The sequence below is a fragment of the Diplotaxodon limnothrissa genome, linkage group LG13, assembly GCF_057381915.1.
Source record: "Diplotaxodon limnothrissa isolate DT_005_m linkage group LG13, D_limnothrissa_male_GT1.1, whole genome shotgun sequence".
NCBI classification, from domain to species: Eukaryota; Metazoa; Chordata; class Actinopteri; order Cichliformes; family Cichlidae; genus Diplotaxodon; species Diplotaxodon limnothrissa.
The window spans coordinates 9482841-9510179 of NC_140608.1; the positions used below are offsets into that span (position 1 = coordinate 9482841).

The window sequence follows — 27339 nt, forward strand, 5'->3', positions numbered from 1 at the left end:
AATGAAGCAGAAATATCTGAAGTTAATTCAAAGTGTTATATTTGTAATTCTAATTTGAATTTGCATTTTTATCAGGGCTTACGGTTTAAGAGATTCACTTTCAAGTAATGAAATATCAAGCCTGACTTTCTCCAGACCTGCTGGACCTTCTGACCAGCACAGACCAGTGCTATCAAAGTACACAATAGTCTTTATAATTATAAACATCCATTTCATTTGAGGATTATTCATAAATTGTATTATTACAGGGGTAAATTATTTTCCATTAATCTTTGCAAACAATATTTGAAAGAGAAAACTCAATACTAGGACAGGTAATGTTTCTTTATACTGTATAAAATAGTACCATGATCCTATGATATTCAATAAAAGCATTTTAAGGCCTAAAAGAAGAGAAAGCTAAATTCAGTGTAGATTAATGTATTGGTTATTATTGTAACAGTGCATCAAAGCCACAATTTAAAAAATCAAAAAACAAATTCAATTATTTTTATTGTTATCTTATGTCGAAGGCTCACAATATTCCAAAAGCAAATAAATATCTCAAACAAGAATTTTATCAGTGCTTGTGCTCCTTCAGGAGTTATTCCAGAGAAAGGCCTTGTTGTCCAGCAGACTGGCCAGTTTATGGTTGAAAGGCTGGTGAAAATTCCTGAGGATGTTCCTGGTAGCCGGAAGCATAGGACCAAGACTCCGGTCTTCCTCCCGCCGAGTGTTAGACATAGGCTGTTTGGTCAGTGCTGCCTCCACCTGCTGTGACAGAGGACCTACAAGAAAAGTAAAACAATGCATAATCAACCCGTGAAAATGGATTTTATTTCACTTACAAAGACAAAGTCACTCTGACTGATGTTTTTGTAGCTTTTTGGACACTTACCTACACTCAGAAAATCAAAAACTTTTTGGATTGTCTCTTTAAGGTTTGCTGCATAGTCCTCCAGTCGAAGAACAAGGATTTGTTCCTTACTGAAAACACTCAGCCAGTCCAGTAAGAAGACGATGTACATCCCCAGATTTAATCTCACCTGTGGGACAAAGGTGAGAAACAACAACAACAAATCAACATGACAAATCTGCTGTGGTGAGCCAGCTGCTGTTACAAAGGCCAAAAATAAAATCTGAATATGACCTGTTGATCTAAAGTCATTGAAATTAAAGGGGCACAGCTGCTCTTGCTTTTATTTTATTTTTTTCCTTATTATCAACTAATTAATTGAAAGTTTTAAGTCAAAATTTGGGTCCTCCTGTAGATATCTAAAAAAAGACAAAAAAAAAAAAAAAAACACCAAATACATTATTTAAAAAACAGTTGAGCTTTTTATATGATAAAAGTATTTTATTTCTAACTGTTTAAATCATCAGTTAAAATTATGATGCTTAAGTGAAGAAATGCACACAGCGTAAATACTGATTTTTGGTTTTGTCCTTTGTCATGGGATTTACTAATATACTACATTATTGACATAGTAGTAGTATATCAAGCACTGATCTTAAATTCTTGACCACTTTAAAGTGCTCATTTTAGTCTATTACATACCGTTTGATACCTTTACGGTATGATTTCTATGTTTATACCAAATTTTGACATATAGATCTCTTAGAATGTGTAAGTAGTGTATTTTACATTAATAAACAGATGATTAATCATTAACTACTGTTTCGGAGAGCTCTTAAGAATGTCTCCTTCTTTCACAGAAATGTTGCATGGAAATGTGTTTGATTTTATACAGATCTGGCAAAGTGCATCAAAAGTCTCAATATTTCTCAAAACCATAACAACTGTTGTCAAACACAGATGAACTATGGAAAAAGCCAACAAGACCTTTTCTGGATAAATTAGATATTAACAGCAAGTAAACTAATGTGACCCACATGCATGGATTCGGTTATAGTGATTATTTAGTATAATTTTCTTCTTGAACCTAAATAATAACACGAAGCAAGACAGTATATTATTTAATCTAAATGCACAGACACTTTGAGTCCTCCAGAGGGCGCCACTATACAACATCACCTATTGTAGCTGTGATACTGGTCAAATCGAGTGCCACAAACCCTAGTCATCTTCTCTTTCGTAAGAGAAGAGTCATGTAAATAAAGGATTAAGTTTGTTTTTCTGAACTTGCTGTTAGATCAGAGACACATTCTTTGGCTCACAGTGTTTTCAGGATGAACTGGCTTTTACTGTATTAAATCTTTCAAGATAACAGTGTTGTCATCTGTATGTTATCATAAAAAATGACCAACTGCCAGAGCTCATAACTCAGCTTATTCCCAAGAGAGTGCTGCATGATAGTTGTTTGCTTCACTTCAGCACAGCAACATCCATTTACAGTGTCAGGTGGATTCTCAAAGTACAAATGTTTCATCATTGAAAATGCTTATAAAAGGCTCCTAATATTCTTAAAAATGAGAAAATCATTTTAGCTCACTGGCATGTCGTTGAAGAGGCTGGTGTTGTAGGCGCAGGAACGCAGTGACCATTCAGAGACACAGGACTGAAACAACTGCACAGACTCTATGACCTTCTGATGAAAGTCCTCTGCAGACTTGTTGGCCGTCTTAAAATACAAGTAGTCAGAATAGAGCCTGGCAACAAAGTGAAATAAATCAACTGGAAGCAGGAAAGCACATTTTTGCACAATTTGTGCAGTGGAAATTTTGATTGAAAACAAATATGTTCTGCAACAATGAAAAAATATAAGGGAGTCCCATAGAAGCAATCAGAAGTGTTAGAAATTGTTTATCTACAGAAATTCAAGTCTGTGTCTACACAGATGGATGTGGGTAAGAAATTCTTTCTACCTCTCTACTGGATCTCTGAGCATTATGATAATTTTGGCATCGGGTTGGACTGCATGGATAAAGTCCTGGGCCAGGAAGGGGGGCTCTGTCTCCTTGTCTGCATGAAGATAGCTCCAGGCTTGGTTGTCCCACATAGTGGATGCACTGGCTTCACCTGACAAGACAGTGACAGTCTCAGTATCATTCTGGGTAACAACAGTTGATTTAATACAGTTGTGCAGTCCTTTGGGTAAACTATAGCATAGAGAAGATTCCTATTAAGCAAAGCTGTGAAAAAGATTTTGCGTTCACTAGTTAACTGGGAACAGCAGCCTGATACAGTAAATGCATATGCTTGAGCTGCTTTGCAAGGGTACAGTTTTGTCTTTTTACATGTAAAAATGTGGAAATGCATGTGACTAAAACAGATGCTGGTAGTCCTGCTGTCTCTCACTACCAGGTTTGAAACCAGTTCCATTTTGAATCTCAACGTGCAACAGAATGACCTGCAAGAAATGTTCTCGTGACAGAGCCCCAAGTCATTTGGCTTTCTGTGTACACTTATAAATACACTGAGCTATCTGTTCTACATCGCAAAAAATATATATATCATGAATAATGCCGACATTGTGTCCTTCCAGCTCTTCTCTTGAGCACTGTAGTGCTTCTGAGACGAGAGCCATTTGCTGAAAATGATCATGGCCTGACGCTAAAGAAAAAGAAGAGAGAGAAAAAAACTCAATTGAATTATGGTCAGGATACAGTTGTTTGGCTGCTGAAAGCCCCTCAGAAGATACAAAATGAGAAATAAAAAGCCAAGACATTCTTCCATTTGATGCACAGTGACACTAACAATAGATCATAACCACTTGCACACACAAACACTTTCACATGTGTTCACCTGTTATGAGCTGGAGTGCACGGTGGTGTCCAGATGAATTTCCAGTGATTCCTTCTTGGATGCTGTGGGCTGCCAAGTCAAACAGATCCAGGTAATCTTCCACACGAAAACTTTCCTGGAAGCCATCTTTGAAACGGATATAACCTGCAACCCCATTTACACCAAAACATCACTTATGATGTATTTCTTTTTAGACTGCTTTGTAATCAAATTAAGAGAATGAAGTGTGTACACTTTAACCCTGGCAGGACAAACAAACTCCGGACTCTGAAACAGTACTGTTTTTCTTCTGTTTATGAATAAGCAATAATTTGACTCCATTTTGCACACTAGCTACATTTACATGACATACAATCAGCAAATAATGGTGACTTTATACAGATACACACTACAAGATTATTTTCCTAAAAACATTTAAAAGCTCCATTTTATTTATTATGTATTTAACTGTATAGAAGAAGGAAAAATCAAATTGATACTCTCCCCTTCAATTGCATGTCTCATTGAAAAAGCAGCCAAACACTGACAACAAAAATCACTGCATACTGCAACTAATTCAGTAAGACTAACAAGATTTTTATTTGTAGACTCAAAAAGTACTTTTAGTGATGAAGAATATACAAACACAAAAAATGTGTACTTTTTTAATGCTGGAAGAATGGGAATGAGCACAAGTTCAATCAGGTGAAAACAGACAGCGTAGGAAGCATAAATGGTAAAGTGAACACAGCAAACAGATCACCCATTTTTCATTTTCCTTAAAGCTGCTCTTCATACTTGTAAAGTCACTATTTGTTTGTTTAATCACGGACGGTTGTGTAAAATGTGGACAGTGGATGCGGTTGCTGGAACATGTGTCGTGACCATGACTTCCTGTGGTCTCCACTGGTTACCTTTCTAACCTCGCAGTGACCTCATAGCTTCAGGAAGTTACTTTCTGCAGTTAAGAGTTGTGTAACTTTCCATGCTGTACATTCAGTAAACAGTACACCGTGCTCTCTGTTCAGGGGAAAGGACTTCCCTAAATAAAATTCTTCCATGCAGAGCACACTACAGCCTCACCGAAGCAGACATCACTTCTTCCATCCATTAATATAGCTGTTAGTGCTACTGGGGAAAATGATGTAACTAAAACAAACTACTGAATATTATTATTTTTATGTAACATTAGCTACAGCAACATTTTTTGTGGTTTGTAAACTCTTTTTCGAGCCTGACATTTTTTTCTGAGCTTCCAGTGAAGGTCAGTGATGAATGTGTCATCTTCTTTGTCATGTTGCAGGTAAGTGATGAACTCATGTTTAGTTGTTGCACAAACTAAACTTGTTTTGCTCGCTAAAGTTTGGAATTTTAAGATGACGCACACAAGGATCTGCACAACCACTATGAAAACTCTGCACACTCATTTTTGGGTTATACATAAGGAACAGAAGAAGTGAAAAATGGTAAATGCCCCTGAATGAGTTGCCCTCAAATGCAGCACAGAATGTGAGGTTGTATGTGTCAGACTAGTTATAGCCAGAGGAAATATTCTAGTTTTGGATGAAGAAATGTTTCTGCCTGGGTAGCGTGTGCAGCAGACGGGATAAATGGCATCTACCCTCCCATGGGAATAATCTGACACTTTGTGGACATTTTATTTCCAGGTCAGTTTTTCACATAAACTCTCACTGAGGCTTCACTTCTTAGTCACTTTAAACCAGTTGATTTAGTACCATCTGCTCGTGCTTTATCTACATTAAAGTATCTGTCATAATGATCGATTAAAGTATTACTTAAACTTGTGAGATTTACAAAAACAAGTCCAAAATGACATCCATTTCCTGATGACTTACCAAACCGTTTCCTGGTCCACCAGTGTGGCTCTTTCATTATGTTGAATTTGACTTCTGGATGAAGTAGCATTCTGTGAAACAAGTCAGTCGTGCCACACTTTGGTTGACCAATAATGTAGAAGTATGGCAGGCACCGCAGACGAAAGTCCTTCCCATCTTTGTGGTATAAATGCTTGTGGAAATTGGCCCTCAGGCGGTCACACACAGTCTTGAAGGACTTTGAGCGCAGTGTGAAGAGGTTCTTCCTGTACAGGTCATTGCCAGGTTTACTGGAGAACTCCTCGTACCAGCAAGGGCTCTTGATACCAGGCAAGAAACGGTGAGGAATCACTGAAAAAAGCTGGAGAGGAAGAGATACTCATCTGTCATTTTTGTATGATGCTGTTTTTGTAAAATCCTGTCCTCTGTATAGTTCGGTATCTGCATCTGTCAGTTATGTCATATATTTTGCACACCAGTGTTTACAAGTTGTTAATAGCCAGTAAAGAATATATGGCCGCGTGGAAAAATTCAGTTGTGTTTCCAAATGTTTGACACAAACTTCCCACTAACTGTTGCTCCTAATGACTCACTTGTAATGGTAGTAATAACTGTACATCTCAACAGCAACAACTGATGATGCTCTCTGCATAAATAGTGCAAAATTACGCACTGTAATGTGGAAATGTATGATGACACGCTAAACACAGGACATCTGCAAAAGCACGTAGTAAAAGTAGTCCATAGGCCCTTAGCAATGCTTTGTGAAACCATTCTTAGCAAACACCTGTCATTATGAGCTTCACCAAATAGGTATTTACTGCAGGGTTGACTGTAAGGTGCTTGTAAATTAACTGACACCTATAATTCATTTTTGCCAACAAATAAAAAAACACTTAAAAAATAAATTCAGTTATCACTTCTATGTTGTCTCTGTTTGTGACAATAGTCTGGAGCATTTACAGTGAAAGCTCTTGTTGTAAAATTCTGCAGCAAACTTACATGAGAGTCTGTGGCAATGACATCCTTCTCATCAGGCACTTTCCTGGGTGTGTACTCCTGTTTGATGAGCTTTACAAGCACTTTCACGTTTACTGGGTTCTTTTTAGAAGAAGCTCTTGTTGCTGTTGTGCTGGTCGGGATGGCTGCAGGTCTGAGCTGATATGGTGATGGAGTGAACAAAGGTCCTTTCTTATCCCACATTAGGACGTAAGAAGCCATAATGAAAAATGTCAACGTCAAGCCCAGGAGGAAGCTAACCACTTTGATTTTCGAGATGCGCTGTAGGTTCTTGAAAAACAGCATAGGAACATGTTTGATGTCCAGATTTTCAGCCACATTTGTGTCCCTGAAGTCCAAAAACGTCCGGACGGGCCGTTTTGCATAGTTTTCAGCAATGTGCAAGCTGTGAAGGTGGTTGTGGAGCCTTGGAGTGTTGCTCCCATTTTTGCAGTCTGATAGTGACATAGTGACCGAGAATCACAGCAGGCATGTAGAAATAGAAGCAAGGAAATTACTCTCTAAAAAAAGCTTTGTTTCACCCATAAGAATTTAGTGAAATTAAGCTGCAGGTCATCGCTTGTCTTCTTTTTTCCTACATGTGTCTGAGTCTTCAATGTGGCCTCCTGTAAAGCAGAAACAGTTGTTAAAACACAAAATATGTCTTTTCAATCAAAGTGCAGCAGTGTGCTTTCCTTTGAAGTTATAGAGTGTCACCCAAACTAAGTGAACATTTTTAGCACTACGGGTCATTGTCACTCTCACACACCAGTATGTGAAATTCATCCTATTCTCCATTCTATAATAGGAGTCACCTCTAAAATGTTTGAGGTTAGCTGCTGCATGTGTGTGGTCTGCTATATGGAGATCTCCGGCTTGATGATTTGGGGTATAAAGCACATGCAAAGGCAAGCTCTTCTAGAAAATTTTCAAGGTCAGAATAATGGTAGCTCTGTAATTCAAAACTAAAAACACACGATTACTCTCTTCGAGCTAAAAGCCCACTCTGAGCTTTATTTCTTTAACCTATGAATGTTATTTTCAAGATTAACTTATTTTTACAGGGAAACCACATTAGGTATTGATACAGGTGGCCAAACAGTGCACACACTGTTTTCTTTTCCCACCACATGAATAATAAGAAAGTAAATTAGTAGATTATTTCAAGAATGTCGTACTGAAAAAAAATCCCAGCACTAAAGTGTAAAACATTATTAAAAGACTTTTTACTCTGACATGTCCTCAGCCAGTTACAGTTATTTTTCTTTTGTTGTTGACTTAAAAATCCCAGTAGAGCAAGGAATGAAATCCTGCACCAGTTCTAATGGATACAACTTCTTTTTTCCTTACTATGGAAAAGGGTCTGTTAAAATGCAACCACGCTAGCGATGCTATCTCAACCCGTTCACAAAATCCGTTATAGTGAAACGTGATTATGCGTCAGTGCTTCAGTGCTTCAACCAAACAAGCAGTTCCAGTAATTAGATGACTTCAAGTGAAAGAGAAAGTCCCACCTGCTCATGACCGTTTACTTATTGTGCACTAACAAGTTACTGGAAGTCTGTCATATTATCTTGAGAGCAGGTTTCTCCTGTAACCTATTTCGTCTGTTACTGACGTCAGATTAACCCTTTATTTCCCGTGGGCCCGCTGGCGGGCCTATTTTAAAAGCACTAAATGACTATAACTCCATTACAGTTTGTGCTAGAGAAAAAATTCAAGCAGTTTTGGAAAGAAGAGAAGACGAGGGTTATAAGGTGTTCACAAGGTACTGCTGTCTGAAAACAGACAGAAAAAATCTGCTCTGTTTTGAGGCGAGCAACATGGCATAGATGAGATGGGTACATTGTGGTCATAAATCGATGTACATGGTCATGAACAATACTCAGGGTAGGCTGTGGTGTTTAAAAAATGTGCAGTTGGTACAATAATCCCCATAGTTTGCCAAGAAAATATGCTCCCCACAATTAAAACACCACCACCACCAGAAGCCTGAACACTTAATATGTTGACCAAATTTTGACTTCCATCCAAATGTCACAGAGGAAATCAAAACTCATCAGACCAAGCAACATTTTTTCAGACTTTTACTGTCCAGTTTTGGTGAGTCTGGGTGAATTATAGCCTCAGTTTTCTAAGTGGCATCCAGTGTGCTAAATACACTGAGTTGTTGACATCTGATTAGCTGATAAGAATGCGTAACAAGCAGTTGAGCAGTTCTAACAAAGTGGACTGTGTGCGTACCGGCATACCCCAAATGCGAGTCAATTTATTCATTTCACTAGGATGATTTTATACTCATGCCTTTGGGATTACCTCAAACAATTTTTAATTGAAGCCTGGATTATAAACATGGCTGCACTCCTTTCAAAACCAGAGAGTCTAACGAATGATCATATCAAGTTACATTACGTAAAACCTAGAATTTACTCTTTCTGTAGCTTAACATCAAGGAATTTTCTGAAAATCATACTGCGATTCAGTGTTACCGCAATAGATGCACATCTGTTTAATGTTTATAGCCTTTCACTTGTCACTCTGCAACACTGATATAAATTGTGTAGTACTCACGTAAGGTCTGCAGCATGTTTGATAAATATGTGCACATGGAGCTTCAAAAATCCTAAACAATTCCCACAGACTTGCAGATTTCATAATGGGCCCAACCTGATCCCTTGCAGACTTATCAGGAATGCATGTCGATATTTGTAAGCCTGCGTGGGCAGCTGCAGAGACTGAACTTATTTTTGATCCAACTAGAGTTGTGAGGGATAATTTAGTGAAATATCGGTGGATAAAGAAGGTATAATATCCATCATAATTAACAGTTCATGTTCTGAGTAAACATGGCTGTGTGTGATACTAATCTTTATTTCCTATATGCCATATATTCACATATATACAAGCTTTTTCATTCTTTTTAATGATCCATAATCATATTAATAAATTATTCCATTCCCCTATTTCTGTTTCTTCATGTTTTATTTCTACAAACCCAGGTAATTGTGATCTTTTCTGTTCTCTGCATCTATTTATCTATTCATCACCATTAAAGATTTATGTCTGGTTGGGCAAATTTCAAATTGTGGGAGAAGAGAGGGATTTGGAAATGTGACAGAGCATAAAGAGGACAGTGAAAGTCAAGGGTAAAGCACAGAGTGGAGGACGGAAGCAGCAGAGATGAGAAAAACAGCATGAGAACGTGCAGGAAAGACGGGTTTTAGATTCTTTGGTCTCAAAATCAATCAACGACGGGAAGCAATAAACACCACATGGGATTGACTGAGGTGAAACCCTACCATAAAAATCCTGAGAAACCAAAATAAAAACCTGCATTTATCATTGAGTTAGAAGCATTTGCTGTCCTAAGCATACAAAATGTTAAGATGGCTGTGCAAGAATATCAAAGTCAGAATGATTACTGCAACAGATTTTATTTTCTTTCTGTGGGTCTACATTTTTCAGGTCCTTTTGTGCCTATGTGGCTTTAAGCAACTCCCTGATGTTGATGAACAGAAAGTTGGATGAAATCTCTTCACCACTCACTGACATGGTTGAACTTCTAGCCTCTAGAATTAAGAGTCTCATCATTTTAATTTCGAGAGGGTTATTAAAAAGACTCTGGCTTGCAAACACAAGGGAAGCTCCATCATACAACTTAAATGAAATCTAAAGACAAACGGTTTGAATCTACACATTAAATTGGAAACCATAAGGGCCTTTCATTGACACAGATTCAACCCATGACTCTGGCACCGTAGCACCTTAGCTCACCCACTCAGGCAAAAGTCACAAAGTAAACACAAGAGGAAGTTTAAGTAGGAGTAGCTAAGCTTATGGCTCGTGCAGTCATATGCTGCCCATTCTCCTTTGGACAACACACAGCGGATATACAAATAAACCAGAAAGAGTTTTTATCAAACACACAACTATTGTTTAGAACTTTTAAACTGAAAGACAATTTAGCAAAAGTCAGACACAGATCAGATAGTGATGACAATTCAGATGCTGTTTTATGCTGCTTTCAGTCTGCTTTTCAATTTTTGTGAGAGAAGGGAAGAAGTTTCTGTCACGCTAGTCGAAGTATTTCATAATTCATGACTGAGGATAAAACTATAAATTTTAATGACGAACACTCGTTTTCGGTCTGGCTTTTTAGTGCCTATACTGTGTAGTGTGAACGTGGCTTAAAGCAACGGGTTTTTAACATCTCTTAAATACTAAGGCTTAGTTTCCCAGACGTGGATTAAGCCTTGTCTTAGACTAAAAACCTTTTTCAGTGGCGATCTTCATTTGATTTTTCTTTTGGTCTGTGACTAGGCTTAAATGTTCAGAACTGTTTAAGATTTTCCGACATGGGGAAAAGACCCTGAACCCGGAGATTAAGAGTAGAATCCTCTACCACGTGAGCTATACAGCTAAAATTATGTCCAACAGGTTGACTTCATAAAACCTGTTTCTCATATAAACTAAATATAGATGGAACCCTCTGGCCAATAAATCTATCTGGATTCATGAATCCAAATAGAATTTGCATGCAGTTGTAAACTATATAACCTCTGTTTTAAGCTAGAGTGCATACATGAGACTGCCAGGATGCACCTGTACTTAAAAATTTTACCATTAAAAGCAGAACATAAAATACATGTTACAACATATCAGCCGTGGGAAGAGGAACTTGATCCTGCATTTCTGCTCGGACATCCTAGGGTTCTTTGCTCAGGAAGGAGTCAATCATCAAGAGTGGCTCCTTAGAATACTTGGCCATGCTAACTGGTAGAAAATCCAGGATCATCTTTCATGAGATGCAGATGTTCAGTCCATCGCACATTTTGGACCAAATAAACATATTGCAACACGTACATGTGAGTTTTCTTACAGTGCACATTCCTTGACCCTGAAAGATTAATGGTAATGTTTTTAGTGAGTTCCTATTGGCCAATGGCAAACACAAGGAGTCATGTTGAAATGACTTAAGGAAAGGAAGTGCCACCGTTAAAACACACGCACACATAACCAAATACTCACAGAGAAAACTTCTTCCATTTTTAACACCTGTTATTCCTCTGACCCCATCTTCGGGTCAATATTGTCCTTGAGCTAATGTGGAAACTTCCATAAAATCTTCTGGGATTTCTTGAGCCTGATCATGTGAAAAGCATTTAATTTTTTTTATTTTTTTTATTTCTTTTATTTTTTTTCCTTTAATGCCAAAGATTAGGTCAAACATGTTGCAGTTAAACATATTTTTCTTGCAAATCACACACGACATTTCTGCTTATACAATCAAAGTTAGCACAGTTTTGTGAAACTAAATCTTATGTTACCCATTTCAATTAAAATGAAAAAAAAAATCCACCTTATGGTGGGGCTATAGTAAATCATCCCAGTCCATGTAGTCAATATGGTTTCTTCCTTTTCCGTCTGTCTGGAGTCTACTCACAAGTGTTACAGTGAAAATAAAATGTCCTCTGATTCTTAATGGCAATATGTTCAGTGGTGGCTTAGCCTATCAAGAGCTTGTGGCTGTAAAACGGACAAACAACGAGAGCTCATTATTTTTAATCAGCCCCAGCGGCACAGATTTAACAGATGTGTGTCAGATCTGGAATTTAACCTACTCCACTGATAAATATGAACAATGTCTACTGTCAAACAACAGGCCTACTCCACATATGTTATTTGTGTTCCCTCTGTTCTTTGGATCGAAAAAAAAAAAAGTCATAGGCGGTGTCAAAGGTGGTGCACTCAAGCTTGATTGCATTTATGATATTTGGTGGTTCGTCATGCATCTGTTTGATTTGCTAACTGAAAATCTTGCTTGAGATGTTAAATTTATACATGGGAGCATGAGCCCTGCACACATACACGTTTGCAGTATGCATACTTCCTGCTTTTATGCTTACACAAAGGCACGCTCATTAGAACCTTCCTCAATGCCTTACACTCTTAATTTCTGTTTTTCTCTTTATCTCTAGTGTTCATGATAAAACGATGGGAATTAGACACAGTGATTACAAGCATCTCCGCAGAGTTCATCCAGTGAACAAAATGCTTTATGCTATGCAACTGTGGCACAGCTCTGTATAGCATTTCACATGACGAGTCTATGAAACGTGACTTCTGAAAACACCTTTGAGTGAATGCACTGTAACCAGAACATTATTCAGAGAGGGGACTTCCAAGAGTAAGTACTCAGTATACACGTACATTATCGCTTCTCCTGAAACATGTTTTAATCATGTCTTAATGTTTATAACTGTGTAAACACATCCTGATGTGATCCAGGGCATTCTGTGAGTGGGATTTGGCAGAATGCCAGCGCTAGGAAAAGGGAGGCACAAGGAAAACCTGATGCCACAAAAGGAAATAAGAAAGTCTCCCTGTTGATGGGGAAGTCAAACAAAGACAGATTGGATTCCAAACGGAGGTAATAATAAAACTTTCTCAACGTGGGTGAAAAAGAAATCAAAAAGTTAAAGCAATTTAAAGGAAAGAAAACAACAAATACTTATTTTCTGAGAGGTACTCATGTATCTATTTTTTTTTCTCCTTTCAGAGGCCCTCACAGTGAGATTACAAATAAAATCAGCAGGAAAAAGCACCCCGAGAGCGCAAATATCTCAGGAAACAGGCTTAATCTACTTCATAGAGCTGGACTAAGCCTCCCTTTCCTTTTTACTTCCCACTAAAAAAAACAACAACAACAACAACATTTTGTCTCTACAGGAATCTGACTCATAAGCCACACCCACTAGTACGGTCAAAAAGAAACCGTAACTAGAAAACAAGAATATGCTTATATAGACATTCTTGACATCTGGAGTCCAGATCTCAAGAGGGTCAGTGGATACATGCCACTATGTACATCTGCATGCATATGAATTTATAGTATCAACATATGATTTGCTTCAGTAAGACTTTAAAACCAATGTCATATCAATAGAAAACAGAGAACATCTGCATCACTACTGTTTAATAAATGGAAGGGAAACATCTGAGGACCTGGGGTCAGCATGGGTGAGCTGTGACGCTGTAAGAAGCAGCAGTGATCACATGTGAAATCCTCCCTTTGCCTTTGCAAAGAAAGCCTGCAGGAAGTACAATAGATCAAAAAAGAACAAGTGAGGGTATAAGAGAACTAAAAAGCAAAAGGCTCAAGATTGTGGTGTGTTGAGGGACCCACTGAGTATTCACACTCTGCCACTGTGCTCGATCCATCATCCCAGTGACTGTTCTCTCATTTTTTTAAAAAACAGTGCCTTTTGTGCCACTGTGTTTGCTCGAGTGGCAAAGTTGTTGCAGTAATTATGACAAAGGCCATAGTTGGACCAATAAAACAGGGAACCTTAACGCAGGAAACTCTCATGTGCATTTCCTGTTTTAAAGTGATAATCTGCGCTGTTTCTTTTAAATCTTCCATAACATTAACCGCGAGTTAATTGCTGTAATTCACTCAGAATCACTGCAGCGGAAAGAAGATTGTTATTTCCACCTGCTGTAATTTATATTGTGCCATATGCCTCTGTTCTGAGTTACACATCCCCACCCTTCCATATGCACACATGGAAACTCCAGAGGTGGGAAGACCCACCACACACAATAAGAGTGGGCATCGGTGACAAAACGTTCAAAATCACTTAAATCGCTTTTCTTTCCCATTGTGATGCTTGATTTCAAGCTTCAGCAGGTTGACTTGACATATCTGCATCCCTAAATGCATTTATTTGCTGACATTTGATTGACTGATTAGGCCTAACCTTGGTTTTTATCATATATACATCAGATCATCTTACTGCCACACCCACTTTTTTCCAGTAGTTTCTCCATAGTAAACTTGTGCAATAACTTACAAGTAAGAATAACCACAGTATAACCAGACAGTTAAATCTGTGTTGAAGTATTCTTCCCATTGAATATTACTGCTGTTGCACAGCTTGCTCTATCAGTGGAGAGAAGAGACAGAAATTCTGTTCATTTCTCTGTTTGGTTATTGTCTTCTCCTTGAACCTGGCATGTCTCTTCTTGAGCGACTTCACCTTCAGCTGCCCACTACACTAATAATGAAAACAGTTAAAGAAAGAACTTGTCAGCAATGTTTGATAAGTTCTTTTATCAACTGAACTATTTTTGACTGGTTATGAAAACATCCATGCAAATCCCATTTGCACACAAATGGTGTGGATACAAGACATGCAGCAGCTTGACTGACCTAACCTGATTTCTATGAAAGATTTTTAGCCAACAGCTGTCCACATACTTGCTTGACTTAATATCTTTAAAGTTTGAACTCATCATTAACCCGTAAATCTGTCTCTTTTGACTTTAATTCATGTTTATAATGTCAGTAATAATAATTATATATTTAGAATAACTAATCACTTATTTGTCTGCTTCACTTGGAACACTGCCTAATATCACATTATAATGTTGTCATATGTTACAGAAAATATTTGTCTTGCCTAGTGACTCAGACTTGACTCAGGGCTACAGACAGTATGTGGATAATTAAATTTCCATTTTGTTTCCAAGCTGTTAATGGGTAAATCATAAAGCATGCAACTTTAACATAAAACTAAGAAGGAAATGTTGGAAATATTAGTTAATGTGTCTCAATTTACTTTAAAACAAACGTTATTTCAACAATTACAGTATATACTCTGGCTACTGTGTTCCTTAAACGCACTAGAATTCATTCAGTGTGTAAAACTTAAATTGATGAATTTTACCCGCTTTAAAATTGTGCTTCAATTGTCAAAAAAAAAAAAAAACCCTTTTAAAAAAACAACTCAAACACAGAGGGAAAAAATCAACTCCACCCAAGTGTAAATCTGTTTGCCACATCTGTATAAAGTATGATGTTCGCATAACAGATAATCAAACTAGAAAGACCAACAAATGGAAAAGAAAATATTAGAGTGAAAAACATCATCCATCAGGAAATTTACTCAACGCCAAGAGAGTGACAGGTGCAGATAAAGGTTTGACTACACTAAAGCATCCGTTCAAAACCAGCTTTCATGCTTGAAATAATAAAGTCAATCTTGGATTACTGAGGCTTGTTGTCATGACAGGTTAAAACAGCCAACTCTTGAAATAGAAGCTCTGAGATACCAAGATGCCAAAACACTTTAGTATCACGCAGTCCTCCCACATTCCCAATGTTCTGTTACAGAATCATTTTCTTCCATTTGAAGTGGACCCCTAGAGTCCAGTCTAAACAATCTGATATGGTACAGCTCGCTCGCTCGCTTTTCCTCTCCCCTCTCATACTTCTAGCATGACCTAAGCCTTCTACCGCTGGCCAAAAGAAGCATGGCATTGACATCCTAGCAGCTCTAGAAATTTGTTCCACAACTTCAGGGGGGCAACCTAAAACCTTCCTTCCTAGCAGACCATACAGAGTGCAGAGATAGGTGCAGCAGCCATAATGTGGTTTAGTTTGGGTGTGTGCAGTGTAATGAGGTGTAGAGATGTGCTACCTTTTACAAAAAAAACACTAAATCTACATTCCCCTTCACTCACTTTCAGATTCAACTCTTTGTCCTTCCAATTAACAAAAAAAAAATACAACTTTGGGTATTCCGACACTGCACAGAGAGCCCAGAGAGGCAGGTTTGTCCAAAGGTCACCTGCCTGTCAGGGCCTCTGCTATGCACCCCATGCATAGACTGTAACTGAGAGAAAAGACATAATGTCAAACAGCTACAGGGAGTGCACAAACATCTCACACAACATGAGCTCTCCAAACAAAAACACATTGTACAATTAACTTTGCATCATTTGCTGGATACATGAGATAAAGACTTATAATGAAAGGAATTTGCCAGGGGAACTCTCAGATAGTCCGATGTTGACGTAGAACCTTCTGGTTTTGCTTTGTAACAATAAACTGAATAATAATTACAAGACAAGGACATTAAGAGCATGTACACAGTTTATGTTAACCCTATCACACAGCCCAGTTTGTGATTCAGTCGGTGAATCACAAACTGGGCTAAAAGTCTTTTACCCCCAGAGACATGACACTGTGATGTTCTGCAGCTGTTCAGTGATGGAGATAAGGGGTTAGTAAGTTTTAAACATTGCAAAGGCAAAATTCCAGCAATTTCGGGGGAGGGGGGTTAAAGAAAGCATATGCAGTGCTCTTATGGCATATATCTTTTTTAACCTCCTAGGACCTGGCGTCCACATATTTGGACATCACATTTTGGGTTATTTAGACCAAAATACTCAATCTTGCTCTCCAAGGGCCTGATATCCACTTACGAGGACATTATACTGCAACTGTTCTGTCGAAATTTTAAATGAATATCTCATATGTGGCTCTCATTTTTCTTAGAAACAAAAATTAGGTAAAACAAATATCAGGTAGTTCTTTGTTTTTACATTCATCAGGTCCCAATATGCCCAAATATCACAGAGAAATTAAAAATGCATGCCAAGGAAGAATTCCGGTCTTAGGAGGTTAAGGTTACACTTCAGCACAGTAGACTATGGGGGGTACTGCACAGAGGAGGTGTCTATTAGAAGCTGTCAAGTTTTCGGACCATATTGTCTATCGTTTACTTGCATATATATCAAAAGGATTAATTAGATAAAGTACGCAATTATGCTTCAGTATAAGAAAAATAAACTTTTTAAAAATCTATAAATCAGCTTGGGAACCTTCTTAAATCATAGCAACAATATGACCAAATCCTTTTCCCGTCACTTTTCCTGTTATTGTGATTATCCCGCTGAATAAAGATACTCACGCTGGAGTTGAGTCGGTTTTATTCCAAGAGTCTCTTGTGCAGCCGCTTAAGAGCCACTGAGACCGCCACTTAAGGTAATCAAAGCGACTTGATGGGTATTTGTATTAAGCGTCAGGCGGGGTGGAGAACAGCACAGCAGATGAACCTAGGTATGAACGATGTCTTCATTTATAACAAACGCCGGCTCGGTTTCGTCGAAGAACCGCGGAAGTCTGGAGTCTCCATCCAACTGAGCTCTCCTGCGCGTATCACAGAAGAAGGGGTGGAAGAGAAAGGGGAGGTGCACGCAAGTAGCAGGAAACACCACCTCCAACACCAGCAGCAGATTCAGTCTTATCTGCGTTTCAACTTCTTCGAAGTGCTGTTGTGCTGCTGAGTGATATGACCGATAGGATATCAGCTAAAATAGATTGGCGTTTTCCTGCTGGTCGATTGGGGAGAAGGGGATTTTTTTTTTTTAAAGTAGAAGATAGTTCAGCTGTGAGTTAAAAGGGTGACCACTATGGATGCAGCGATTTTATCTATCTGTCTAATGGTTTAATTATAAAAGCTAGAGTTTAATCAAATAAGACTTAAGGAACTGCTCTCACTTAATACATTCACGGTCATTTTAAACGACCTTTTAATTCAGGCTGCAAATCTTTTGCGTGAATACCTTTGTTTCTGGCATTTGACAAGATATTACTAAGGTATTCATTCTTTATTGATAATCACGTTTATAATTTTGGTTGTTTTGTGTGTTTGTTTGTTTTTTTTACTCTTTACCTGTATTTAACCCGTGTACGGATTCTGACGTGTATCTGCTATTAATTTGTGCAGCTTATGATCGTACTGCTGTCCTTCTTGGCCGGGACGCTCTTGTAAAAGAGATTTTTCATCTCAAGTGTTGTTTTTTTCCTGGTTAACTAAAGGTTTAAAAAAACTAAACTTTATAAATAAAGAGGGGGAAAAAATCTATAGTGTTTGGCACCAGTTAATTTTTACTAAATTATATATTTCAGTGTGAATATTTCACACTGCTCAAGTGTCCTCAAGAAACTCCTCAGAGTTCAATAACATGAACAGCATTTACTCTAAATGCTCCATTTAATCTAGATTGGCTGCGTCCCTGGGATTTTACTTTCATGAACAGGCCAGACTCTTTGAATACATAGTAGCACTCCAGCCTTGATATAAAGCGTATTACTATTTAATCTCTACTGGGCGCTTACCCCTTTGAAACAAAGATGAAAAGATGGTGATGCAGAACACAAAGTGGAGGTGAGCTTCAAAAGTCCAACATTCACAAGCTTTTGTTGAACGTTTTTGCTAACTTTTTAGAAGCTGTTCTCATAGTTGCTGTGAACAGAGTTATGCAATCAGGGGTTTTTCAGGGTTGTGAAATATCTAGGATATATTTATATCTGGGACATTTATCACCAGAAAAACTGTCGTGCGCATGAAAGGTCACCGCTGCTAATCTTTAAATGATGTTCTTTTAAATAAATGGGATTTATTTCCCTTCATTAGCTGTCATGACTCATTCTGTATGAGTAGGAGTCAGTGGGCCTAATGACAAAAACACAAGCTGCTGAAGCTGAAGTGAACTCCAAGTGCACACAAATGTGTGATGGTGGTATTCATCATTTTGTTTACAGAGTACAGGACACATATTTATACAAATTACCACTTATATAATTTACACTTTGCCATCTCTTGATGCTGTGTGAAAAAAATCCACAGGCATTTCAGTGATTATCGCACAGTCTCTTTATCTCACGGAGAAGTGTTTTCCATTTTTTACAATTCTGAGAACAGGCACGAGTGTGTAAGCTGAGCACCTGTGCCAATGCGCTGCCAGCTCAGAGACACATTTTTATCTTGTTTGTTACTAATAACACATCGTGGTATATGTTTTCTTACTTTTTCAGCATGATGCGTGTTTGTGTGTGTCAGTGTTGTTACATAACGACTGGTTAAGAAGCAAGCACTTGTTCTCTCATTACACAAAAAGCCCAAAAGTGTTATTTAACTGCACTCTAACAGGGCTGTCATTTACATTACATCCATGTCCAGACACATACATCTACACAATTAGATCCAACCATGATTTTGGACACTGACACAACTTTTGCTGTTTAGTCGTGTTTCAAAACACATTTAACTCTTTGGTATGTGAATAACGGGAGTTTAAAGTGGAGACTTCCAGCTTGAATTTAAGGGCCTGAAAAAATGTGGCATCAGCCTGGGAGGACTTGAAGCTGCATATGACATTCTTATTAGGTGCTCGTTGCTACACTCAAAAAAATAATTCATTGGATGAACTTAATTTCATCTTGCCACCTATATTCCACCTAAACAAATCATGTTAAATCAATCCATCTTGATTGTGTTGTTTCAACACTAAATATGTTTGTAAGTGTAACATAATTTAAACATTAACATTCAGTTAATTTGATTTTTATTCAGTTAACATGTTTGTACCAAGTTAGTCTAATTAAATTAATTTAAATTCATGTTATATTGTTTAAACACTTTGGCACATCAAAAGTCAGTCTTGTTACATGAACTAGTAAAATATTTGTTTGTTACACCAATGTTAATCTTGTTGAATGAACAAATGTAATTTATGTCTGTAGTACTTACACCAATCATGTTTCAGTTAGTGTTTGTATTGCTTATGTAAACATTACTTTTAATTAAATTAATGAAACATACATAAATGATAACTTGCAAAACCATCTTTTATTTTGCTTGAACATTCTTAAAACAGTTGGCAGGATCCCAGTTCAGCCTAGCTTTCTCCCCTTTAACCATCTCATACCAAGACCACAGAACTTCCAGATCAAGACATGCTGACTGAAAGAAAAAATACAATACAATAACCCTAATAATAAAAATGAAATAAGTCTGTTGAATAGTTTGCAGACAAAAAATATTATCCCCAAAGCAACTTTCGTAAAATGTAGTAAAATATGCATTGCAAACAACAATATGAATTTTAACACAATTTAAAGCTCAGACATAACATTCAACATTACTATAATATTACAACATTACTATGTTGCTTGCATACATTAGTCCTCCATTTAATCAGGCTGTATCCATTAATAGTGACTTTATGCTATTTAACGTGTGGAGAAAACATTCAATTTTGAGCATAACTGCTCCACTCAAACAATTTGTGAAAACCAGTGTGCATTTGCCTTTGTAACAATTGCCATCTGGCAAAAATCAGTGTTTACACTTAAACTGTATAAGACTTTAAGTTATGAACAAACAATCTTTGTATAATAGCCGCAGAGCAAACCACATAGTTTATATGAACATTTTATAACTTACAATTTTAAACTTTAAAACAGTAAACACATATTTGCATTGCAGAAACCTTGAAAAAAAAATATCTGGCTTGCATGAGTCCGTTTCAAGCTCATTCACCCCATTAGCTTGTTTTTTAGGAACTGTGCCTTGGATGACAACCTCTGTCCATCCAGCTTCATGATAATCTTTTGCAAGACTTCAAAAGTGCATTTGAGCTCCGGTGGGTAGCTTAGGTTCAGACAGTATATCAGTCCAAATAACAGAGCACAAGCAATTGCAATGCCCCTCAAACCAGTGAGAACCTCCACGCCTTCAATCAGGACACCGATGTTCTCTGGGTCATCTCCAGGCTCCGCACCCTCCTGATGTATGACATACACTCCCATCACAGTTTGTTCCATGGCTTCAGTGTTGGCCTCAGTGTTCTGTGACGTAAAATATAATAATACATTTGTTTGAGTCTACATATGAAAAAAAAAAAAAGGAATTCAGCAATCAGCGTGAATATGCTGATATATTTACTAAATTCTATGTCTCTGGTTTCACACCTCAGAAATTTGACATGAAACAAAACAAGGACCAATTGCAATATCTTTTATTCACACGTGGTGTCACATTTTACCATTTCATATATCGAAATTACCCATAACTCCTGGAGCAAATTACATAACACAGAACAACTTGTGAATATAACTGACCGTATATTCCTTCACAAGTTTCTCATGGTCTTCATTCAGGTAGACACACAAGGACTTCAGGATGCATGCTCGTCTTGCATGTATTGTGTCATCCTAAGAAAAAAGGGAATCCATAATGACAATATTTAACTTTTAGGCAGCAGTTTGAAAAAGGAATACTTAGTTTGGAAGAGTCCAAAAGGCCACATGGTAAATAGACTGGTTCTTATATAGCGTTTTTCTACTCAGAGCACTCAAAGCTGCCTTTATACAACAATTCATTCACCCAATCACTTTTTCTAAACTGTTTAAATGGCCTGTATTTATATAGCACTTTACTAGTCCCTAAGGACCCCAAAGCGCTTTACATATCCAGTCATCCACCCATTCACACACACATTCACACACTGGTGATGGTAAGCTACATTGTAGCCACAGCCACCCTGGGGCGCACTGACAGAGGTCGAGGCTGTCGAACACTGGCGCCACCGGGTTTAGTGCTTACTGTCTAACATTCATACACATTCACACTCCGATGAATGCATCGGTGAGCAACTTGGGGTTAGTATCTTACCCAAGGATATTTGGCATGCACACTGGAGGAGCTTGGGACCAACCCGCCAAGCTTCTGATTAGTAGCTGACCTGCTCTACCACCTGAGCTACAGCCACCTCAAAACATCTGTCTAAACCAAATCAGACACAAAATGAGGCAACACTAATGTTTTTTTGGGGTTTTTTTCCCCCATTTTGATCAAAATTAACCATACGATTTTATCAATTACTTATTAATATAAGACTGATGCTTATATAATTTGTATAAGATATGAAAACCTCTTAGGACTTTTGCCTACCATATGTATAGATATCTTTGCTCATAAAATTGCCAGATTATGGGCATAAAAAGTTCTTAAGCACAGATCTAACCCACCTTAGAGATGGCCACCATGATGTGTCTCATTTTTCTGCCAGCCACCCCACCTTTGCCTCGAAAGAGCTCCATCATGCGTGGAGTGTACAAGTCTAGCTCATAAAAGAATCTAGATAGCAGCGGTACTGTCGATATGCGCAGGAATTCCTTGTCAATCTGAAAAACATGAACAATGCACTTATAATATGCACCAGAGGAAGGACATACCAGGAATTATTAGCTGTTTTATCACTATGTTATGTCAATATTAGTGAAGCAAGAAATAACTGGTCAACCATAAACACACTCTAAAAGTTAGACATATAGGACATGCACCTCTTTCTCGGTGAACAGAGCTGGCCATCTGCTTTTAAAATCTGCAATAAAGGGCTGTCCTTGAATAACTTCTTGCCTTCTGTACGAAAAAGTCTTCTGCATTTTCATTGTCACTATATTGTCATTGTTTCTCTTCTGAACCTCTGAAAGCAGTGCAATTCTCTCTTTTTCCAGGCTGTCAGTGGTTTCTCCTTTTGGATACTGCGGACAGTAATTGACTTCTGCTCTTCTAGGCTTTTTCACATTCAATGCTGCCTTACTTTTGTCTTGGGCCTTGTTCTTTAGTGAATTTACCAACACCTCAGCACAGCCCAGGCCTCTCAGTTTGGTCCGGACATTGGCCATTTTATACTTGAGGCTAATTTTCCAACCATAACAGCCATTAAAGGATCCCTGCTCCCTCAGACAAGGATGCTGTTTGACAAGGGCTTCTGCAACTTCATTCAGGTCATTGTCAGTTGGATAGACTTTAAATTTTATTATTTCTTCAGCCAGCCTTTCTAAAAGGTGGGATTTCAGTTTTGGTGAGGGGGTCAAATGAGTTCCACCAGCAATGAACTCAGCATTGGCCTTTTCAAGTTGCAGTTCAGCCTCATAGCTGAAACGAGGGACTGTGAAGACACTTGGCCACACTGACAGTCTTGTAGACGGTGATGAACCTGACGATGAAACGGGCCTTGTATTGTCTGTGTCTGAAGAGCTTGAAAAGGAATGTGTTGGACTTCGCACTGGTTGACATGTCACTCCATCTTCTGTAAAACTTTGCAACTGCACACTATCCAAGTATACAACCTTTAAAGTTGCTTTATCATTAATTTCAGAGATCGCAGTCAGATTTACAAAATCATTTCCGAAATCAGGATCTTGATATTGAAGACGAAAATCCTGTTGCACTCCAAAATTTGTCTTTATTTCCTGACACAATTCCTCAATGGAGTCTGATATCCCAGCTGGTAAAATTAGTTTCCTGGCATCATCTTCTCCGAGAATGATCCTCAGTCTTATGGGCTGGGGCATCATGCTGACCTGGACAAATATCAAATATTTAAAAAATAAATAAAGATGTACTCATTGACTATTGTGCGAGTGTGTGTAACAAATTCTAATGTCAACGATAATTTGATGATGTCACCTTGGCCTCGAGGAATTTTTTTACTGGAGAAGTGAATAGTGCATTTTCCAGATTTGTCTTGCATTCTTCTAATTAATGACAATTCTTGCATAAGATGCTTAAAAGAAATCTACTCTCACTAAATTAAGTAGCAATTGGTCTGCAAAGTATGATGTATTATTTACTGTGCCAGGTGATATAGGGGGAAAATACTTACAAACATCACTCCTGTTTACCCTGCAAGTTAGTGTGTCTCTTCAGAGTAACCAGACGCAGGCCTCCCACTGAATAGGCAGCTAACGGGTAGTCATCGAGTAGTTCCCCATGCTCAATCAGAGACACCTCTCTCGCATGTGACATGTCAAGCTCAAAAGCTCTGAAGTGCTCTCGATACCAAGCAGAGAACTTTTTTACAAAAAAGTATATTCTGCCATGCAAAATAAAAATCTGCAGAATTTCTGCAAACTCTGGCAAACCAAATATTTGCCCATGAACAACTATCATTCCTGTGCTGTAGTTCATGCCATTGTATGACACGCTTTTTGTAATATGGACATCAGTTTCATCTGGTAATCTTTGCTTTATAGCTACTGCGATATCACTTTTCAGAACATCAATTGGTACTGATGAGCCAACATTTACCATTAAAGGTGTCTTATGGTCAGAAGAGTGCAAGTCAGAGGCAATCACGAGCTGATGTTTTTTGGCAAGTGTAACAGGTATGTTCTTAAAACAGTTTGTATGGCGAGCAATTTGTTTAAAAAAACTATTTTTTGCCTCAAATCTCATTGTCCATTTGTGGACAAGAGGCCCAAAATGCCGAATCAGAGCAGGGTAGTGCTCCAAATAATGATGTTTAGGGAGAAGACTGTTGTTTGGAAAAAGTTCTTGGTATCTCTGGCGATGTTCACTGATTTTACACTCAAGGTAGGAAATCGACTCATCAGACTGGACAGGGGCTACAACAAGCTCCACAATGTCCTTCAGATCCAAAACAATATGCCATGCAGGTTCATCCTCTGGAACAAGTGGACCAATAATTAGAGGCAACAAACGAAGCAGAGACCAATTTTCATGTGCATTTCCACCAATATTTTTTTTTAATGAGAAAGTCTGGGGAATTGCATGAGGCCGGTTGGTTTTATCTGCCCATTTATACTCAAAATTTTGGATCAAGTTGTTAAGTTTTTCTAAGGTGAAATACTTTTTAGAGATTAAAAAAGAAAAACAATGCGCAAGCTCCACTGGTATTATGCCCTCTAGCAGATCATGTGCTACATCTGGAGGGTAGCCTGCAGTGACATGAAAATGGCTCAGATTCTTACTCAAAATACAATCTCGCTTAACTCCACAACAAGCACTTGCTGTTTCTTGTGCACGCTTCAAATGGAATTCATGAAGTTCCGGTGTTCTATGCTCAAAATCACCAGCAGTCACTGACTTTATTTCAGATTTTTTAGCTGTACAGAATCTGCATATGTATTCAGCAGAAAAACTTTCCACAAAACCTGCCAGCCCATGGGCTCCTAGGTTGTCAGCTATGACGCAGCTCACAGTTCCTTTAATACACTCGTTCAACTGACTGATGAACACACCATGTTGCTCCAAAGTTACCAGATCTCTCAAAAGTGGATCAAAGACTTTTTCAAACCCAAATGTCCTCAAATCTTCACTCTTGCAAAGGATTGCCAAATAAATGGATGAAAGGGCTGAATGAGAACCAGGTGGTAAATTGCCCAAGACCCAATATACACCACAAAGCTTGTGCTTTTTCCGTGAGGTCCCAAGAGGATTACAAACCTCAAAATCATCAATATAAAGGTTAATAGAAATTCTCAACTTCTCACCATCTAGAAAGCTATTTCTTTTATAATGCTCCCCATCTCGAAAAGATCTGTAAACCCTCTGATCACCATTCAGATTCTCTCTATTTTCTTGAGCTATTTGTTCTTCAATCACTCTATCCAGCAATTTATTGTGACTCAATATTTCCTGCAATAACTGTAATAAAGGGATGTACTGAAATGACTTCCTTTGGTCTATCGATAAAAAATACTCAACAGGCTCTACAACCCTAAAATTTTGTATGTAGTATAGTTTTCTTTTATAAGGAGTGGCAAGAGGGCCACACTTTCCCAATATTTTAGCCACAGGGTTAGAAACACATACAGAATTTGCAAGCTCTTCAATAACAGCCTGACTAATATGGAGGTTATGGCTCTTAAAAATTTCTGTAATTGTACGTTTTGTCAGAGGTACACTAGCTGAACTCAACAGAAAAACTAACTCCTCTAAGAACTCATCTAATCCTTTTGCTGGAACATGAAATGTGTGTTCCAATTTCAACAATATTACTGCTAATTTCCGTTCAATTAGTTCGGGCTGATTTTCAACAGCACTATTATCACATTCTGTCACTGACTCACTTTCAAATTCACCATAGGATACATCTTCAGAACAGCTAGCCCTTACATTATCAGAGGACTCTATCACTTGAACTGGGTCCACACGTGTAACTACACTGGCTTTAAAATCTTTAAGTGTGTGTGGATGATGCTTCCTCTTTTTGTGTGTATAAAATGTATTGTAAATATTTGTCTTGAAAGGGCAACCAAGAAACACACAACTACCTGTCTCGTTACTTCGCAGATGTGTTCCAATATGGACAAAAAAATCTCTCTCAGAGAAGACGTCACTGCAGTCACATAACTCACATTTAAAAGTTACTGAACTTGAAGCTGTCTGTGTAAACTGAGATGAATGAGCTTTATAGACATGAGTGTTCAGTCCACTCCAAGTCTTAAATGTGCACGGACAATTAACATATATGCACAGATAATGTTGACCTATTCCGTAATGATGATGTAGTTTATAATGTTGAAGTAATTTGTACCTGCTGCTCTCTCTGGTAACACAATGCTTGCACTGCCACATACACGTCACTGATAAAAAATGAAATATGCATTAGAAAACGTCAAGGAGATTAAACTTCTGCATCATCCAAAAAAAATAAATAACATAATAATAATAATAATAAGGCAAACATGAACTTACCATGTATTGTTGAGGAGGTGCATAAGAATCTCAGAGCATGGGAATGTGGCTTTATTTTGTGATGTATTTCTGGGGAGAGAAATTAATTAAAACAAAGTTATTACTCTGACAAATTTGTGTTAATATCTACATACTGTGAAATGTGAAGACTGTTACGGTGCGTACACACCGAACGCGATAGACGCGACCAGAGCTTCAGGTTTACATGTAAAGTCAATGGAGGAGCACGATGAAGCGCGACTGGAGGTCCAGCTAAACTTCGGAAGCAGATTTGCATTGAGAAAACGCTTTTCTGCCTACTTCACACGACTGACGCCTTTGAAGCGCGAAGTAAAATACGCACTGCAGTTTGTGTGGTGCATTTTGTGCATTCGCGCTTATCACGTCTACCGCTCGAGTTGGTAAAATCTGCGGGACAGCAGCTTCTCAAACTCGGCAAGGGACAGAAGGTGGTACTGCTGAAAGCGGCCGTCATCCAGACGGAGCTTCTGGAGCAAGTGGTGAAACTCACCAAACTGCTCACGCTTGTGGAAGACCTGATGGACCCAGGTACAGTGAGGACGTCCTTTAGGCACTGCTCTGCTCTCCACAGCAAATAGAGAAGGGAGACTCTTTCTTCAAACGCTAGATTGACAGCTGCCATTTTAATAACATACCGTCTGGCACTACTTCCTCCCAGATCTCTTCTTCTTACGCG

At 38.2% G+C, this 27339-nt stretch overlaps 2 protein-coding genes across 2 annotated transcripts; both read right to left on the bottom strand.

The window, feature by feature from the left end:
• Window positions 1-502: 502 nt before the first annotated feature.
• LOC146619832 (carbohydrate sulfotransferase 15-like) lies at window positions 503-17494 on the bottom strand. Its single transcript, XM_085369139.1, has 8 exons — window positions 17256-17494; window positions 6502-7124; window positions 5521-5860; window positions 3686-3829; window positions 2806-2959; window positions 2433-2589; window positions 878-1025; window positions 503-767 (listed from the first exon to the last, which is right to left on the bottom strand). Exons 2-8 carry the CDS (start codon window positions 6964-6966, stop codon window positions 577-579), a joined length of 1599 nt encoding a protein of 532 aa, XP_085225265.1. The 5' UTR covers window positions 6967-7124; window positions 17256-17494; the 3' UTR covers window positions 503-576.
• A 3148-nt stretch (window positions 17495-20642) lies between these two features.
• LOC146619833 (uncharacterized) lies at window positions 20643-27083 on the bottom strand. Its single transcript, XM_085369140.1, has 6 exons — window positions 26643-27083; window positions 26482-26530; window positions 22478-23503; window positions 22163-22318; window positions 21254-21346; window positions 20643-20980 (listed from the first exon to the last, which is right to left on the bottom strand). Exons 1-6 carry the CDS (start codon window positions 26663-26665, stop codon window positions 20669-20671), a joined length of 1659 nt encoding a protein of 552 aa, XP_085225266.1. The 5' UTR covers window positions 26666-27083; the 3' UTR covers window positions 20643-20668.
• Between the last annotated feature and the right edge of the window lie 256 nt (window positions 27084-27339).

Bases quoted from the DNA above. Each gene is read 5' to 3' on its own strand.
- LOC146619833 (XM_085369140.1), bottom strand. From the start codon at position 26,665: ATGCACCTCCTCAACAATACATG. The intron at 26,531-26,642 runs GTAAGTTCATGT...ATTTTTTATCAG, and splicing joins CACCTCCTCAACAATACATG to TGACGTGTATGTGGCAGTGC. The intron at 22,319-22,477 runs GTGCATGTCCTA...CATGTTTTTCAG, and splicing joins CTCTGTTCACCGAGAAAGAG to ATTGACAAGGAATTCCTGCG.
- LOC146619832 (XM_085369139.1), bottom strand. From the start codon at position 6,966: ATGTCACTATCAGACTGCAAAAATGGGAGCAACACTCCAAGGCTCCAC. The intron at 2,960-3,685 runs GTGAACACATGT...CTGTCTTGTCAG, and splicing joins TGCACTCCAGCTCATAACAG to GTGAAGCCAGTGCATCCACT. The intron at 768-877 runs GTAAGTGTCCAA...CTTTTCTTGTAG, and splicing joins TTTTGATTTTCTGAGTGTAG to GTCCTCTGTCACAGCAGGTG.